At 58.5% G+C, this 18729-nt stretch overlaps 1 protein-coding gene across 2 annotated transcripts in view; it reads right to left on the reverse strand.

The window, feature by feature from the left end:
- Window positions 1–18729, reverse strand: part of EGFR (epidermal growth factor receptor) — a 133335-nt gene that overhangs the window by 39028 nt on the left and 75578 nt on the right. For both annotated transcript variants that reach the window (XM_080663943.1, XM_080663944.1), the window contains exons 2-7: window positions 11547–11698; window positions 10011–10194; window positions 7897–8031; window positions 5865–5933; window positions 4082–4200; window positions 2000–2141 (exon numbers count right to left, since the gene is read on the reverse strand). In XM_080663943.1, the coding sequence (XP_080520069.1) occupies window positions 2000–2141; window positions 4082–4200; window positions 5865–5933; window positions 7897–8031; window positions 10011–10194; window positions 11547–11698 (801 nt within the window). The remainder of the gene's footprint in view (window positions 1–1999; window positions 2142–4081; window positions 4201–5864; window positions 5934–7896; window positions 8032–10010; window positions 10195–11546; window positions 11699–18729) is intronic.

Consider the following 18729-nt stretch of genomic DNA (forward strand, 5'->3'; position numbering starts at 1 on the left):
CCCTCCCCCGCCCGCCTCAGAGCACTCTTCCGCTCTTTTCTTTCCTTTTTTAGGTTTTACCGCCAGGACTTATGATCGAAGCTTGAATCTTTTTTTTTTTTTTTAAATATATTTTATTGATTTTTTACAGAGAGGAAGGGAGAGGGAGAGAGAATTAGAAACATCGATGAGAGAGAGACATCGATCAGCTGCCTCCTGCACACCCCCCACTGGGGATGTGCCCTCAACCAAGGTACATGCCCTTGGCCGGAATCGAACCTGGGACCCTTCAGTCCGCAGGCTGACGCTCTATCCACTGAGCCAAACCGTTTAGGGCGAAGCTTGAATCTTTATTGAAACTATGTGAGCCCAGCTGGCGTGGCTCAGAGGTTGAGCGCGGACCTAGGAATCAGGTCAGGGTTCGATTCCCCATCAGGGCCCATGCCCGGGTTGTGGGCTCCATCCCCAATAGGGGGCGTGCAGGAGGCAGCCGATCCGTGATTCTCTCTCCTCATGGATGTTTCTGTCCCTCTCTCCCTCTCCCTTCCTCTCTGACATCAAGAAAAATATATTTAAAAAAATATGCGTTCCTGAACAAGGACTCCTCTCCCTTCAATGCGCTGCCCCGAGGCCGGGTGCCCTCCGGGCTGTGGCCTGCCTGGCGGCCCCTGTGCCTGGAGGGGCCTCGGGCAGCCGGCCAGGCACCTCTGTCCTCTCCTCCCCCCCCCCCGCCCTCACTGCTTTATGGGGTGCGTAGCCACACAGACATCAATTCTCTCCAGGACCCTCCGCCTGCGGGCCCCAGGCAGACTCCCACGCTTCCTGGCATCGACCATCTCCCTGGGGCGCGTCTGCTGCATCCTGGGCTCCGTGTGCGTCCTCTGGATTGTCACCCCTCGTCAGCCCGCTCTCAGGACCGTGCCTGTCCCATCGGGACGAACACGTCCTCCTCGTCGCCGTTCCCTGACCACGGCCAGCACCCTCCCCGGGTCGTTTTCTTCTGCCCAGAAGGTAAACACTTGCACCGCCGCCCCCTGCAGAGCGCTCTCCCTCTGCCGCTGCTTTAGACCTTCTCCTCACCGCCTCCCCTCTGAGAAGTCAAGGTCGGTCCTGTCCTGTCCTAAGCGCGTTAGACAGCCCTGTGCTTTCTCTATGCGGCCGGGGCTGATGTCACCACTCCCGGAGACGCTGCAGCCACCGGCCGCTGCCTTTGCAAATGAGCAAAACCCAGCGATGGCAACGAAACACACACCACCGTCCTCCCCAGGGCCCAGCCGCCGCTCTCCCCACGGAGCATAGGCAGGTTCTGACCCTCCCCCCCCCCTCCCCCCCCCCCCCCCCGCCGTGGGCCTATTGCACACCGACCTCCTGGGCGCAGGGGCCGAACAGCAAAACGGCCCGGTGGCTGCGGGTTTAGGCCACCAGACCGCTGCCCACCCTGGACCTGTTCCAGGTGCTGCCTGTCACCTGTGGCTGCGACCTACCCTGTCACCTGTGGCTGTGACCTACCCCGTCACCTGCGGCTGTGACCTACCCCGTCACCTGCGGCTGTGACCTACCCCGTCACCTGCGGCTGTGACCTACCCCGTCACCTGCAGCTGTGACCTACCCCGTCACCTGTGGCAGCGACCTACCCCGTCACCTGTGGGTCACCTGCGGCTGTGACCTACCCCGTCACCTGTGGGTCACCTGCGGCTGTGACCTACCCCGTCACCTGCGGCAGCGACCTACCCCGTCACCTGTGGGTCACCTGCAGCTGTGACCTACCCCGTCACCTGTGGCAGCGACCTACCCCGTCACCTGCGGCTGTGACCTACCCCGTCACCTGCGGCAGCGACCTACCCCGTCACCCGCGGCAGCGACCTACCCCATCACCTGCATTTGGATGGGCCCTGGTCACATGCCTGACCATGAGGCACACCCCGACCAGGGACTGCCTGAGCTGGGGACTCGGGGTTCCCGTAGGAGGCCCAGGGGAAACTGATGCTGAACGGAAAGGGCGTCGCGGGCGAGGACTCACGGGGACATTTCTTCACGCAGGTGGCGCCGAAGCTGTATTTGCCGTCCGGGTTGACGTCCATCTGGTAGGTGGTGGGGTTGTACAGCATGAGCGGCGGGCAGGTGTCCTTGCAGGTGGCGCCGTCCCGGAACCGGCGGCAGACCTGCGCGGGGAGCAATGAAGACGGGAATCGGGTGAAATGGGGCCGGAGCTGCCTCCCGGAGCAGCCGCCTCGCTGTCCTGAACCTCGGACCTCAGACCGGACCTCGGACCGGACCTCGGAAATGTTAAATGGGCGCAACAGCCTTTGGGCCTAAAGCAGGGGTGGGCAAACTTTTTGACTCGAGGGCCACCATGGGTTCTTAAACTGGACCGGAGGGCCGGAACAAAGGCATGGATGGAGTGTTTGTGTGAACTAATATAAATTCAAAGTAAAGGAGCGGAGGGGAGAGCAAGAGAACCCTCCGCTCTTTCGGCTCTGCGGGCCGGATAGAACAGCCGAACGGGCCGGATCCGGCCGTAGTTTGCCCACGGCTGACCTAAAGCAACATTGTTTCTCAGAGCGCTGTGAGCGGAGACAATGAGGAAGTAGAAGTGACAATTAGAAACATTGTTTCGAGTTTGTGTCACTATGTTAGCCAATAGAAGCCCTCCTGCTCGGATGTAGCTGTTTTCCTTCTCGTAAAACCCATGGCCTGCTCTCCTGGGACACTGTTTGGGCTCCTGCCTGAATCAGTGCTTCCCAAATCTCTCTCTCCCTCTCTCTCTCTCTCTCTCTCTCTCTCTCTCTCTCTCTCTCGTTGCCTCTCACTTTGAAACCTTTCATTTCTGCCGACCTGCGCAGGTGAGCTGAGCAGGGACCATTTGGGTTCTGGCAGAAGCCTCGAGTTCTGTCCAGGAGCTCGATTAGAGCAGGACGATCCAGCCGCGTGCTGGCGGCACAGCCGGAAAGACCTTTCTAGAAGCATGGCTTTTCTTCAGCACACGCCCCGACTAGGACCCTGTACGAACTGTGGCGAGAGGAAAACACATCTCTCTCTCCATCAATGGACGGAACGACGAAGAGCTGGCACACAGGGCGGGAACCACGAGGGTGTTCTGCTCACACTCCATTCACACCGCTGCCTTCACAGAGGGCACTGGGGGGTGCGGTTCAGGGGGTGCTGCCCGCGGCAGGGGCCCTCGCCTGGAAAGCGTGCTGCCTGCAAGGACCAGGCCAAACAGGGCGCTGCCTCGAAGCCCCGCGCACCGTCGCCGACTGCGGGGCTCACACCGGCCACCCCGGGTCTCAGGACTTCTGAGGTGCTCACCATCGGGGGCAGCTGCACGGGCCCCCTCACCCCCCTGGGCAGCACGGATTTCGCTAGAGCTTCCTGCAGTCCCAGGGACAGACGTGAGCACCCCAAGACCCCCTGCGTGGGGGTGCGGGCAACCTCTGAGCCGTGGGGGGAGGAGCAGAGCCCTGGGGGCCCTCAGGCCACTCCGAGTCTGCGGCTCACTCCCCTCAGCGGTAAATAACACGCGTTCAGCATCCGGTGCTCCGTCCACGCCCGGGGCCGAGCACGCACGCCGCACGCTCTAGGTCCGTGGTCGGCAAACCGCGACTCGCGAGCCACATGCGGCTCTTTGGCCCCTTGAGTGTGGCTCTTCCACAAAATACCACGGCCTGGGCGAGTCTATTTTGAAGAAGTGGCGTTAGAAGAAGTTTAAGTTTAACAAATTTGGCTCTCAAAAGGAATTTCCATCATTGTCCTGTTGATATTTGGCTCTGCTGGCTAATGAGTTTGCCGACCACTGCTCTAGGTCATGTGGGCCAGTTAGCAGAGAGGCGCTCTTCATCCACCGCCGTCCGACGAGGAGCCGGAGCGCAGGGGTCACAGCAGCTGCCCAAGGTCCCGAGGGAGCGGGAGGCAGGACGCTGACAGAGGCCCTGGTCCTGGGAAGGGCGGCGTCCTGCCCACTACCCCGCCCACTACCCCAGACGGTCCTCCGCACTCCGCAGCCACGGACGCGCCCACGGGTGCTGGGTGGGGGGCTGGGCGGGGGCCGTGCCCGGCAGCCGCGGCAGGACCCCGGGGGCGGGAGGGCGGGGGTCTTACTTACCAGGCAGTCACTCTCGCGGGGCCCCGTGCAGCCGGCGGCACACTGGTTGTGGCAGCAGTCGCTCGGGGACTTGCCCCGGCAGCGGCCGGAGCACTGCTGGGCGCAGATGGTCTTGGTCACTGAGAAGGAGCACAGGCCATGGTGAGCCGGGGGGGGGGGGGGTGTCGCCTCCCAGGGACCCCGGAGCACTCCCACATGGGGGTGAGGTGGGGGTGTTGCCTCCCAGGGACCCCCCCCCCCGGAGCACTCGCACATGGGGGTGAGGTGGGGGGGTCGCCTCCCAGGGACCCCGGAGCACTCGCACATGGGGGTGAGGTGGGGGTGTCGCCTGCCAGGGACCCCCCCCGGAGCACTCGCACATGGGGGTGAGGTGGGGGGGGTCACCACCCAGGGACCCCGGAGCACTCCCACATGGGGGTGAGTTGGGGGTGTTGCCTCCCAGGGACCCCCGGAGCACTCCCAACATGGGGGTGTGGTGGGGGGGGGGTCGCCTCCCAGCGACCCCGGAGCACTGGCACATGGTGGTGAGGTGGGGGTGTTGCCTCCCAGGGACCCCGGAGCACTGGCACACGGGGGGGGGGGGTGTGATCAGGGAGGGGCCTAGTTCCAGCTCGCAGGCTCTCCCGTCCTGCCAGACTAAATCCAGTCGTGACCGTTCTGACGCGCCCCGATCTCCCTTACTATTTTCTGTTACTCCTCACCCAGGAGAGTTTCCCACTGCCTTTTAGAGCGAGTGGAGAGACAGAGAAACATCGATGTGAGAGAGACACAGCGATTGGTGGCCCTCTGCACGCCCCTGACCACGGCTGGGAGCGAGCCTGCAACGGAGGTACGACGTGCCCTTGACTGGAATCGAACCCAGGACCCTTCAGTGCACGGACTGAAGCTCTATCCACTGAGCTACTCCAGCCAGGGCCTCCTGTGGGCTGTACTCACCCAGGAGGACTGACCAGGTAAAGCCCAGTCCTCCAGACCCGCTAAGCCAGCCATTAGCTGCCCGTTAGGACGGGGCTCCCGGCGGTGGGAGAGCACATAGAAACGACCCAAAGGACAGCCAGGGAGCCGTGGCTGGAACACGTAAGAGTCACGTGACGGTCAGATGCTCCGTTATGGATGGACGGCCAGCTGGTAGGCGAAAGGTCCCCAGTCCCTGGCCGCCGGCGCTCCTACACTCGGTCCCCCAGAAACCCCCCTGAAAGCGTCGCTTGGACTTCTCGGCAGGTGGTCCCAGAGCCGGGGGGGGGGGGGTGAGGTGGGGGGTGGGGGCGGGCCGAGCAACCTCCGGTGCCCAGGAAGCTCCACGGGCACGGCTCCGGGGATGACTGGCGCCCGCGGCTGACTTTGGCTCGTGGCCGCCGGGCTCCCGTGCCCACAGTAGCCGGCGGCACCGGATTCCCCGCCGGAGGCTGGCAGCGCGGGCGTTCCCGGGGCTGCTCCCGCCTGGCCTTTCGACCAAGAGTGACTTTTAGGCCCGGCCGGTGGGCTCAGGGGTTGAATACCAACCCGTGCACCGGGAGGTCAGGGTTCGATTCCCGGTCAGGGCACAGGCCCGGGTTGCGGGCTCGATGTCCAGTGCGGGGCGTGCAGGAGGCAGCCGGTCCGTGATGCTCTCTCATCACGGATGTTTCTCCCTCTCCCTCTCCCTCCCTCTCTGAGCTCAATGAAAGCGTATCAGCACTGCCAGAGGCGTTATTAAAAATGCACCAGGGACTCTGGGACCTGCACACCCGTCGGGGAGGCGGCGGCCGCACACGGGCCGACCCTCCGCTCGCTCGGGACTCACGTTGCTGGCAGTTCTCCTTGCCCGCAGCCCAGCAGCTTCCGTTGGGGCAGCTCGGGTCGCACGTCCGGCCTGCGACACAAACGTGGGAGTTAAACGCCGTTTCAGCCGGGGGAGCGGTGAGAAGAGAGCGGTGGCGCCTTCCGGGCCGGAGCAAAGCAGCGGCCTGACCTCAGCGAGGAGCGGCCTCCCGATGCGCTGCGGCTGGTCTGTGCGCAGGCCACTCACAGGAAAACAAGACCGCCGCGGCCTCCATGCGCACCCCAGCCTTGGGCACGGGGCGTCCGTGGCCACCGACATCGCACGCGGGCCCCAGACCCTGGGCTCAGTGAGCTCCGGGCCCCGTTTCCCTCGGCTCAGGCCCGGAGAAGCCCCAGCTCCCCGCTAGGTTAGGGTCATCTGGCCCCCCACCGGGGTGGGGGGTGGGGGTCGGCAGGCGCTGGCTACAGCCTCGCCCTGCCCCCGTGAGTGACGGGTGGTCAGCTGCCGGGAGCTGGATTGGTGAGTAGAAGCTCCGGACTCTTAGCCAGAGAGGCGCACAGAGTCCTCTCACAGGCGACGTGTCCACGGTGCATCGCTCTGTTCACATCTGCACCCTCAGCTGCTCACTTGCCCGCTACAGGCTGGAAACCTTCCAGCTGATCAGTCAGTGCCTGCGGTTTTCACCCGCGATGGCCAAGCACACCCCCAGCGAGAGGCCGGCTCCCGTCAGCTGCGCCGGGTGTGGGTCAGCACCCAGGGCTCCGAGGACCCCGCGTTCCAGCTGGGGCGAGAGCAGGCTGCCCACCGGTTCTGGTCATAGGAGGTCGGTCCTGCTGCCGTCTGTCCCTGCAAACCCCCCCACCCCCTGCCCCTGCCCCCGCCGAGGGCTCAAGGGTGCCCATGTCCCCCGCAGTCAGCAGCAGCTTTGTCTCTGGAAGAACTCAGATCACCACGTGACCGCCGGCCCAGGACCCCGCTCCTGTGACTGAGTTTTCACAGCCGCCCCCAGAGGCGTGAACGCGGTGCACGTGCTGCTTACAGTCAGGAGAGACGGCGAGGCTGCACCTGAACGCACAGGCTGCACACGGAGGAGAGAGGGACCGAGACAGCCAGACGGAGGCCAAGAGACCCGGTCAGACAGACGGAGGCCGAGACCCAGACAGACAGACGGAGGCAGAGAGCCCGAGAGAGACAGACAGATGGAGGCAGAGAGACCCGGACAGACAGACGGAGGCAGAGAGACCCGGACAGACAGACTGAGGCAGAGAGACCCAGACAGACAGATGGAGGCAGAGAGACCCGGACAGACAGACTGAGGCAGAGAGACCCGGACAGACAGATGGAGGCAGAGAGACCCGGACAGACAGACGGAGGCAGAGAGCCCGAGAGAGAGGGAACCAGAGGAAAGAAAGAGCCAAAGGAACACACATCAATGTCAAGGGTGATCGTGGGTGTAGAACTCTCACGGTATTTTCACTTTTATCTCTACTTTACCTCATTTTTCAAGTTTCTATGAGGAGCACGCAGCAGGTTTATGAAAGAAAAATACTGATGTTGAAAATACTTAAAGGCATCTTTCTTTCTTTCTCTTTGTTAACCCTTACCTGGGGATATTTCCCCTTGATTTTTAGAGCGAGTGGGAGAGAGAGGGAAAGACAGAGAGAGACATCCATGTGAGAGAGACACATCGATGGGTTGCCTCCTGCACGCGCCCTGGCAAGGACCAGGGCTGGGGAGGAGCCTGCAACCGAGGGACGTGCCCTTGACCGGAATCGAACCCAGGACCCTTCAGTCCGCAGGCCAGCGCTCTATCCACTGAGCCACACCGGCCGGGGCTGAAGGCATCTTCCTGCGACGGAGGAGACTGCCGACCGGTGAGCTCACCGCCCGCCTGCAGTGTCGTCTGCCCGAGCAGCCTCCCCGACGGCCCGTCCTTGGCTAACTGCCACTTTAAGGCGAAGGGAGCTGCGCCTTAGCCGGCCTCCCCTGTCCCCACCCGGCCCCGCAGCCCTGCCCGGCCCAGGGCGGAGGCCCACGCGCCCGGCACACTCACAGGTGCTGTGCGGGCTCTGAAAGTCCAGCGACATGTTGCTCAGGAAGCTGCTGTCCACGATGTCGCGCCACTGGATGGTCTCCATGTTGCAGAGGGCGGGGTTGTTGTTGAAGCGCACGGCGCCCTGCAGGATTTCTGCGGGAGAGAGGACCGCTGAGCCACACGCACCTGAGCGCGCGGAGTGCGCACACATTTCTTTCTCTTTTTTTTAATCCTCATCCAAGGATATTTTTCCACTGGTTTTTAGGGAGAGTGGAAGAGAGAGGAGAGGAAAGACAGAGAGAAACACCGATGTGAGAGAAACACATCGAGGGGTTGCCTCCTGCACGTGCCCCGATCAGGGCCTGGGCTGGGGAGGAGCCTGCAACCAAGGTACATGCCCTTGACCGAATCGAACCCGGGACCGTTTGGTCCACAAGCCGATGCTCTTTCCACGCTGCATCCTGCTGGACAGACGCCAGCAAGCCAAGGAGACTCCCCGCAGAATTCCATGGCAGCGGGTGGAGAATGAGTTGAGGCCCTGTCCGTGTGGCTCAGTGGTTAGATCTGTCGTTCCGTAAAGGCTACATTTCATGTCCCTGCCACAGAGTGAGGGCACGATCACTGTTATCTTCAGGTTTAAAAAAAATCAACTTCCCATCGCCTATCACCTTCCAGCTTCCTGTCAGAGGACCCTCGGGCGTGACCCAGCCACAGAAACTCATCTTCCCCTGTAACACCTTCATTCCTCAGCTTGACTTAGGCAACGTGACCCAGAAAACTGTCTCAAATACACGCTGATTTTGTTGTTGTTAATCCTCTTCCGAGGATACTTTTTTTCCATTGATTTTTAGAGAGAGTGGAAGAGGGGAGGGAGGGGAGAGAGAAAGAGAGAGAGAGAGAAACACTGATGTGAGAGAGACACATTGATTGGTTGCCTCCTGCACACATCCCGACTGGGGTGGGGATTGAACCCACAATCCAGGTACATTCCCTTGACCGGGAATCACACCTGTGACCCCTCTGTGTGTGGGTCCACGCTCTGACCTCTGTGCACACCAGCCAGGCACTAGGCGTTGATTTTTAAGGCATTCCCTTACACCTGAGGCCCAGGTCACAAGACCGGCAGCTTATTCACTCCCTAGGCACAAAGTCTGCCACACTCTCCTTCTCCCAGAGCCTTTACCGTTTCTCACTAACTCTCGGATGCTTTTCCGCGAGCACGGGATAACCTGGCTTACAGCTCCCCTTCCCATGGCACTGTGTAGCACCTTTTCAGTGACCTCCACCAGCTGTATCTCGCCCATGAGTGGCATGGGATACAAGAGAAAAGCAGTTAGTTACCTACAAGGGAGCACCCATACAATTGTCAGCTGATTTCTCAACAGAAACTATGCAGGCCAGAAGGGAGTGGCAAGAAATACTCAAAGTGATAAATGGCAAGAATCTACAACCAAGATTACTCTACCCAGCAAAGCTATGATTTAGAATTGAAGGTCAGATAAAGAGCTTCCCAGACAAGAAAAAGCTAAAGGAGCTTATCACCACCAAACCAGTATTATATGAAATGCTGAAAGGTATTCTTTAAGAGGAGAAAGAAGAAGAAGGAGAAGGAGGAGGAGGAGGAGGAGGAGGAGGAGGAGGAGGAGGAGGAGGAGGAAGAGAAAGAGAAGAAGAGGAAGAAGAAGAAGGAGGAAGATAAATATTTGAACAATAAAATGGCAATAAATACGTATCTATCAACAACTGAATCTAAAAATCAAAATAAACGAACAAGAAATCTAATAAACAAAGTGAACTGATGAATAAAAGAATCAGAGGCATGGAAGCATGGAACAGCCTGACGAATCTCAGAGGGAAGGGGGGAGGTGTGTGTGAAGAGATTAACCAAAGAAATTATATGCACATGGGCCTTAGCTATGGACACAGACAATAGGGTGGCAAAAGTCTGGGGTGGGGCAGGACCAGGTGGGGAGAGGCAATGGGGGCGGGGGAGACATCTGTAATACTCTCAATAACAAAGATTAAACACACACATTTGTTTGGACGGATAAAGTCTTCCCTGTATGAAATTAAGAACGGGCTAGGTGGGCTGTGTCCCCTTCCTGCCCCAGGGCCCGCGGGCCGCCTCTCACCCTGCAGGTTCCGCATGGGCAGCTCCTGCAGGCCGGTCCTGTTGCCGCCGTAGTTGGACAGGACGGACAGGGCGTGGGTGTTCTCGAAGAGCACGTTCCCCCGGATGATCTGCAGGTTCTCCAGGGGGATCTTCTCCACCACGTTGAGGGCGATGAGCACGTAGCCGGCCACCTCCTGGATGGTCTGAGGAGACAAAGCGTGAAGCTGGCCTTTCTCCTCCGAGGAGCTCAAGTACGTGAGGGCCAACACGGGCCCAGGGAAGCAGGGCACCTCTCTGAACGACGCACACGCGTGGGGACAGCCGTAGAGCATGTGGGTGACTACGCGGAGGGTGTGGCAGGTGACGGGGTGCAGTCATTCCCACGCCGTGCCCCCCCCCCCCCCCGAGCCCGCTGGCGGCAGTCAAGGGCAACCTGATTGCTCAGCAAAACGGTGCCTGGCTTCCCTTGGCCTTCGACACGCTCAGGTGAAGATGGGAACGGTTTTATTAATTTATTAATTTATTAATTTATCTTCCATCTATCCTGCCTGCTTTCTCGTGGAAAGAAGAAAACAACACCCAGAAGGAGGCCCATCACATCCAAAGCTCAACTGCTGGCTCCCGCTGGCTCTCGGGAGCCGACTGAGAAATAGGGGGACCCTTGTGAAATGGCGGCTAAACTCTTGGCGGCTGGAAAGCAACCGTGGTGGGAGTATGTACACCCAGGCAATGGGCAGATGCTACGAAGCAAGGCTTTTCAAAAATTAAGAGCCAGCCCTGCCCGGTGTGGCTCAGTGGATAGAGCATCGGCCTGCGGACTGAAGGGTCCCAGGTTCGATTCCGGTCAAGGGCATGTACCTTGGTTGCGGGCACATCCCTAGTGGGGGGTGTGCAGGAGGCAGCTGATCGATGTTTCTCTCTCATCGATGTTTCTCTCTCATCGATGTTTCTAACTCTCTATCCCTCTCCCTTCCTCTCTGTAAAAAAATCAATAAAATATATTAAAAAAAAAATTAAGAGCCAGCCCTAACTGGTTTGGCTCAGTGGATAGAGCATCGGCCTGCGGACTCAAGGGTCCCGGGTTTGATTCCGGTCAAGGGCATGTACCTTGGTTGCGGGCACATCCCTAGTGGGGGGTGTGCAGGAGGCAGCTGATGTTTCTAACTCTCTATCCCTCTCCCTTCCCGTCTGTAAAAAATCAATAAAATATATATATTTAAAAAAAAACTTTTCTAAAAAAAAAATAAATAAAAAAAAATTAAAATTAAGAGCCAGTTACCAGGGTGCCACGGCGGAAGCCACAGCGACAAGATACCTCTCGGTGTCCACGCTGACCGCGGGGCGCCGGCCGGCCTGCTCCTCTGGGCCGTCCTTCTCTGACCTGGCACCAGCTGGGAGAGGGGCCTCCTCAGGAGGCACGCCCCTCATGTTCTCTAGGACCCGCAACTGCCGTGGCCGAAGCCAGCACGCGCCCAGGAGAATTCCACCCAGGCCTGCACCTGCCTCTCTTTACTCCTGTTACGTGTGCGCGAGGCCCCGAGCGCCTGGCACCAACCTTCAGGAAGGACAGGTCGTAGCCCCTCTGCATGTAGGTGATCTCCAAGTTCCCCAGGACCACCTGGCAGTTGTTGAGCATCCGCTGGAGGCTCAGGAAGTGGTCGTCGAACGTGCCCAGCTGGGTGAGCCTGTTGCTGGTGCCCTGGCAAACTGGGGAAAAAAAAAAAAAATAAAAGGCACCTCGTGAAATGCCCAGGAAGGCGCGGGACTGAAATAACACCGCATTCACAACCACCAGCGGACTCTGTGCTCCGGCGACTCGGGTGTTCATTCTGACCGAGGCCGGCGTGACGGCACAGGGGTAAGCGTTACCAGGCGCAGGTCCGCGGAAGGCAGAGCTCACCCCTACTGCGCAGGGACGCGCTTACACGCGTTCACAAGTCGTGGGGACACGGAAGGTTCTGGGAAAGCCTTTGGATGAGACCGTCGGTAAGGACCTCAGCAGGTCAAACAATGCACATCAGAACGCACACGAATGATGTAATCACAACGTCGACTGAGTAACCGCATCGTGAACTTGGCCAAAAGAGAGCACGCTGCCTCCTGTGTGTCCAAAGGGTATTTACAAACACCACGCACGCCAGGCGACGCGTGCGGCCACCGCGGGGCACGGCGAGAGTCCGTGACGAGCGTGTCCATGAAACCCAAGGCGGGAGATTTAAGACCGTCTTCTAGGCGAATGCCGCGGAGACTCAACCCACGGTCTAATGCAGCCGTGGGCAAACTACGGCCCGCGGGCCGGATCCGGCCCGTTCGGCTGTTCTATCCGGCCCGCGGAGCCGAAAGAGCGGAGGGTTCTCTTGCTCTCCCCTCCGCTCCTTTACTTTGAATTTATATCAGTTCACACAAACACTCCATCCATGCTTTGGTTCCGGCCCTCCGGTCCAGTTTAAGAACCCATGGTGGCCCTCGAGTCAAAAAGTTTGCCCACCCCTGGTGAGAAACGAGTTCGTGAATAACAAAACGGAAACACACATCAGAAACAGCCAAGAAGAAACCAACCGCCGCTGTTAGCCCGCTCCCCGGGAGCCCAGCCCGCACCGGTGCGCTCCCCGGCCGGCCGGCACGGCCTGGGCGCCCTCAGCTCCGTGTGCGAAGGTGACTTCATACGAGAAGACATTTCCAATCAGGGGGAGACCCACTCAGCAGTCTGCATTTCAAAGCAAAGAGAGGATGGTAATGACGTCCTATTTACAATCCCGGCTCTTTAACGGACACGTTCAGGCAAGCGTAACGGAACGAAGGGGTTCGCGCGTTTGAAGCTGGGAGCTTTGAACCACAACCCCTCTGAGAGCGAAGACACAGGGCCCCTGGCCTCGGAGGGGAGACCAGGACCAGCCGGGGTCGCCCGGGTCCGCAGAGGCGGCACCCCCATCAGCAACCGGTGGCTGAGACGAGGCCAGTCCCCAGACGAGGCCAGTCCCCAGGCGGCACTTCCTCGAGGTCACCTCCGAAACCCGAGCTGCTCTTCCTAGGCCTCTGCCCGCTGCCCGCGGGTACCGCCCGCCCAGCATCACCGGACGCCTGCCCTTGCTCCTCAGGGTCAGGGCAGAGGGCTCAAGTTCAGACGCCAGCGCCGGGCAAGCACCCTCCCTCCCCGGTTCATCCTGTGGGGGTTTCCCTCCGCTCCCCGCCGTGTCTCGTCCACACTCCGCGGCAGAGGGGAAGTCACACGGGAACGCGGATGGAGCCCCAGCGACTGGCTTCCAACCACAGCGTTGGGTGGGCCCGACATGGCCGCTCGCTTTCGGCCTCGAGCTGGAACCCTGGCGCACGGTTGGCTGCGAGGCACGCGGACAGCGCCCGACCTGCTTCCCAACGCCCGGTCCTACGTGCGGGCGCCACCGCGACGTAGGCGCAGGGTTGTGGTGGCGACGGGGGCTCCCCGCCGGCTCACCGGGAGGCCGACGCTGCTCCCTGGCGACAGGCCGGCCCTCCACCTTTCAGCCGACCTGACTGGCGGCGGGCTAGGGGGCCACAGCTGTTGGTCGTGCCCTCGTGACAGCCAGGTGAGCGGCGTCGGCGGGAACTTGGGGGGGCACCTCTCAGGGGTTTCTCAGCCACAGAGGGGGGCACGTGGCTGCGGCCACCGTCAAGGAGGAAGGACATGCGCGTGTAAGCGTCTCTGCTCGGAACCACAGGGGTTTACCGTCACATCGACGGGCCCTGTGACCGGCAGAAAAGGACCACGTGCCACGGAAGTTCAGCCGGTTTCATTCTAGAAACGGACCGTTCCCCGAAGACGGCACTCACTCGGGCCTTCATTCCCTCCTCCACTCGCGCGTGTGGAAAGCGACCAGCGGGCACCTGAGCGTCTGCGCGATGCGTCCCCCTCACGCGGCTTCGTGGTTTCGTGTGAGTCACGTTGATCGTCAGAAACAAGCCCCTCTGTTTGGGAGAGAACAGCAACGCTGCTCATTGCTGATGTGAACGTGAATCCATGGACGTGCTGGGAGCCACTGGGCAGCTTGTGTGAAAGAACCATGTGCTTAAATCCCACGTCATGAGGATCCTGCTTTGGAAAATGTATTGGGGGAAAGAGACCCAAATACCCAAATATATATATATATAAAAGAAAAGCTTCATGCAAAATGTTGACCATTATTGATTTATTTTTTTAACTAGAGGCCTGGTGCACAAAATTTGTGCACTGGGAGGGGGGTTCCCCTGAGCCCAGCCTGCACCCTCTCCAATCTGGGACCCCTCGGAGGATGTCTGACTGCCGGTTTAGGCCCAATCCCTGTTGATCGGGCCTAAACCGGCAGTCGGATATCCCTCTCACAATCCGGGACTGCTGGCTCCCAACCGCTCACCTGCCTGCCTGTCTGATCGCCCCTAACCACTTCTGCCTGCCAGCCTGATCGACACCTAACTGCTCCCCTATCAGCCTGGTCGCCCCTAACTGCCCTCCCCTGCTGGCCTGTTTCCCCCCAACTGCCCTCCCCTGCCAGCCATCTTGTGTGAGGGCGTGATGGTCAATTTGCATTATTACCTCTTTATTATATAGGATAATGTCCCCCCACCCCCCCCAAAGCAAAGAACCCAAGAAGCCAACTGTCCAACATGTCTGTCCTGGGGGAGAAGAAGGCTGCCGACGTTTATTTGACTCGGTTTAAGGCAGGCCCACCTGGAACCCTGTTCCCCGGTGTGGACTGAAGTCCCCGCCCAAAGCAATCATGGCCAGGCCGCTTCTCCAGCGGCGCCCCCACCTCGCCCACGTGCCCACAGGACACAGCGGCACCCACACGAACCTCGCAGGACCAGAATGACCCGGCCTGGGTCTCTTGATGGAACAAAGTATAGTCTTGGTCCATCTTTTACACCAAATATCTCATGTTACAAAATAAAGCAATGGGATCATTTAAATGTGAGGCCAAAGAGCCAGTAAATATATATAAAAAAAATAAAAATCACAGGCTGGCTGGCGGATTTACGACAAAACCGCAGAGCGTGAGCGCCTTTAATTCATCCAGGAGAACGTTCTTTTTTTTTTTTTTTTTTAAATATATTTTATTGATTTTTTACAGAGAGGAAGGGAGAGGGATAGAGAGATGGAAACATCAATGAGAGAGAAACATCGATCAGCTGCCTCCTGCACACCTCCCACTGGGGATGTGCCCGCAACCAAGGTACATGCCCTTGACCGGAATCGAACCTGGGACCCTTCAGTCCGCAGGCCGACGCTCTATCCACCGAGCCAAACCGGCTAGGGCCAGGAGAATGTTCTTGTTCGCCACTTCCTCCTGGTGCGCCCTCGCGCTACCGCCGGCAGCTCGGGAGGTGCTTTCCTCCAGTACGACCCAGGGAACACCTGCTGCCAGGCTGCCGGGGGGGCGGGGGGGGGGGCGAACGGCAGGGAAGCGTGGAGCTTCCTCCGTCAGAGGTGACCACTGGGAAACGTGCGGGATGTGACACAGGTGCGTCGGACGGACGTGTGCCTGCCCAGGTGTTGTCTGTTTTATTGGGAGCGACTGGATCTGCAGATAGGCTGAGTCAAACATGGAGTGTTAAGCAGAGTTACTTTGTAGAACCTTCATAAAGGAAGAGAGAGAGAGAGGGGGGGGGGGGCGGGTTATACTTTAAGAATGTCCTTAAAATATGCATTTAGGATTAGGTGTTTAAGCAATTTATTCGAAGAGAGATTCAATGGGACTTCAGTGCTGTGTGTTTGACGACTACAAGTGTGTGCTCAGCCCCGTGTGCGCCATGCCTGGCTTTACCCCTTGCCAATCCGGGGGCAGATTCCACCGAGTCAAGGGCAGCACTTGGCTTTCCTTCCTCAAATCCAGTGACGATTCGGAGCCGCAGAGAAAAGCTGGAAGGACCGTCCTGCGAACATGCGTCCACTAGCAGGTTGCTATGTTCCCCTCGTCACGTATCTACTCATCTTACTTAAAAAAAAAAAGTTTTTACTGATTTTAGAGAGAGACAAAGGGAGGGGGAGAGAGAGATAGAAACATCCATGATGAGAGAGAATCACGGATCGGCTGCCTCCTGCACGCCCCGCCCTGGGGATGGAGCCCACAACCCGGGCATGGGCCTGGACGGGGAATCGAACCCTGACCTCCTGGTTCACAGGTCGATGCTCACCAACTGACCACGCCGGCCGGGGCTGTCTTACTTTGGATGCATTTTAAAGGAAGGGGCAGGTGTCAGTACGCGTCACCCGCATGCCACCGCTCTGGTTCAATGTCGGTGTCCTCTGCTGCTGACGGAACACGCAGGGGACAGTGTGACCTAATCCCTCTGCCGTGGGGCACCCGGCGAGCTTCCACAAACGCACATGTGCGCACGCACGTGTAACCCACACTCCTCCCACACGAGAGGACACCACCATCACCCTGGTGAGCCAGCACACCCCTCCCGCGGCCCCCGGCCCCCACAGCTTGTGGGCTTCGGGCTCCGCGCTAGCGGGATGGCGCCACGCTGTCCCCGTGGGCGAGGCGCCTCCGAACCCGGGCGTCTGGGAGTCCCCACGGAGGGGACTGGCATCTGCTCGGCTCTGAGTGACAGGCTCAGGCAAGGGCTGGTGGGAAAGATCTGCGTACTATTAGCCGATCCATGATTCTCTCTCATCATCGATGTTCCTATTATCCTAGGGCTGGCCCACAGCCTGCCATGTTTTTCTTGAGCCCTACACTTTATCTTAACTGAGAATTAAACAAGCAGCCTCCCTGAAGTCTCAAAATGCCCCTTTCTGTGTGTGTGTGTGTGTGTCTGTGTGTGTGTGTGTCTGTGTGTGTGTGTGTGTGTGTGTGTGTCTGTGTGTGTGTGTCTGTGTGTGTGTGTGGGGGGGTGGGGGGGCAGGGCCTGTCCCTCCCCTGTCATTAGAGGGTCGGCACCCTTCTTTGCCCACAAGCCCGGGCAAAACATTCAAACCAGTTCCTCCAAGTTCCCCCCAACCCCCTGAGACGCTTGGAAGTGCCTGAGTAACTGTGTAATTGTTTTAATTGGTTGTTTTCTCGGCTCCACATTAACGGCTGCCCGGGCGGCTGAGCCCTCGTAAATCTCTCCCTTGGCCTCCAGAGCTGTCTCGGCCCGTTTTCCACGGAGCGCCTCATTCTGAAGGCGTGGAAACCACGTCTTTCTTTCTTTCTTTTTTAAAATATATTTTATTGATTTTTACAAAGAGGAAGGGAAAGGGATAGAGAGTTAGAAACATCAATGAGAGAGAAACATCGATCAGCTGCCTCCTGCACACCTCCTACTGGGGATGTGCCCACAACCAAGGTACATGCCCTTGACCGGAATCGAACCTGGGACCCTTCCGTCCGCAGGCCGACGCTCTATCCGCTGAGCCAAACCGGTCAGGGCACGTTTTTCTTATTTCTTCCACATTTTCTTCATTTCCCAAGTTTTCTAGAGTGACCAGATATGACTTTATAATAACAAGTAACTGAGGATACAATTTACAGAAATCTGTGGTGTACAAGGGAAGAAGATGGGTATGTTAATAAAATACATTTTTTTTAAATAAATAAAAAACAAAACCCGGAGAAGCCACCACACACACGCACACCTGTTGAGATCCTCCAAGTTTTCACGATCACGAGAGGAGGCGTTGTGAACTTGCTTTTACAATGAGAAATGACCGGCGAACAGTGCGGCGCCGCACGCAGACCGCGTGCGAAGGCAAGTGCTGGTGCCGTGACGCGTTCTGGTTCCGAAGCGTCGCATGGGGTGGGTGGCTCTTGGGAGACACCGGCATTGCCCAGCGACGCCTTCCACATCCATAAATGTATTTTTAAACTTTGGCAAACACGGAGTACATCTACCCACAGAGAAATGTTATAAAGCGTGATTACAGGACCAGACCGGCCCGTAAAACCCACACGAGATGTGCAATAATGGGGAAGCAGAGAAATGATGGCTGACTCACAATGCAATAATAATTAGGAAAACAATAAAAGCAAGTACAAAGCAGCATCGACATTTTCACGGGGAGCGGAACCAAACGCTCGGGCATGTGGGGAGAGTCTCAGTAGAGTGGTGGCGATTTTTCTTCATTTCCCCAAACTTTCTACTTTGTCCACAGTCCCTGACTGGTCACACGTGAGTTCCTAACGCATGAATAACTCTCGGCTTGTAGGCATCCGAAGAGAGTTGACTTTGAATCTGCCTGACAACCGGGAAATGCTCAGGGGACACTCAGAAGTCCTCCTCAACGTTCGGTCACCCGCCCTGGGCACCCGCCCACGGGGCCGCACCTGCCACGCCGTGGCTCGGCCAGCACGCTGCCCACTAAGGGACCCTCATTGAGTCAGCGAGCAGAAGACTTTAAAATAACATCTCTTTCATTGTTGATGTCACGAAGAGAACACCAACACTTGTAGATATCCACCCCCAGGATTCTCTCCAGAGCCATTAAATGAACCCCAAGACGCCTGACCGGTGTGGCTCCGTGGTTGAGCGTCGACCTATGAACCAGGAGGTCACGGTTGGATCCCCGGTCAGGGCACATGCCCGGGGTGTGGGCTCCATCCCCAGTGTGGGGCGTGCAGGAGGCGGCCGATCCATGGTTCTCTCTCATCATCGATGTTTCTATCTCTCTCTCCCTCTCCCTTCTTCTCTGAAATCAATAAAAGAAGTATAAAAATAGTCCCAAGCCAAGTTCAAGATTTAAAAAAATATATATATATAGTATATGCCAAGCAGAGAAAGGCACCTTGGCATCCTGTGTC

This window comes from Plecotus auritus, assembly GCF_963455305.1.
Source record: "Plecotus auritus genome assembly, chromosome: 4".
Taxonomy (NCBI): Eukaryota; Metazoa; Chordata; class Mammalia; order Chiroptera; family Vespertilionidae; genus Plecotus; species Plecotus auritus.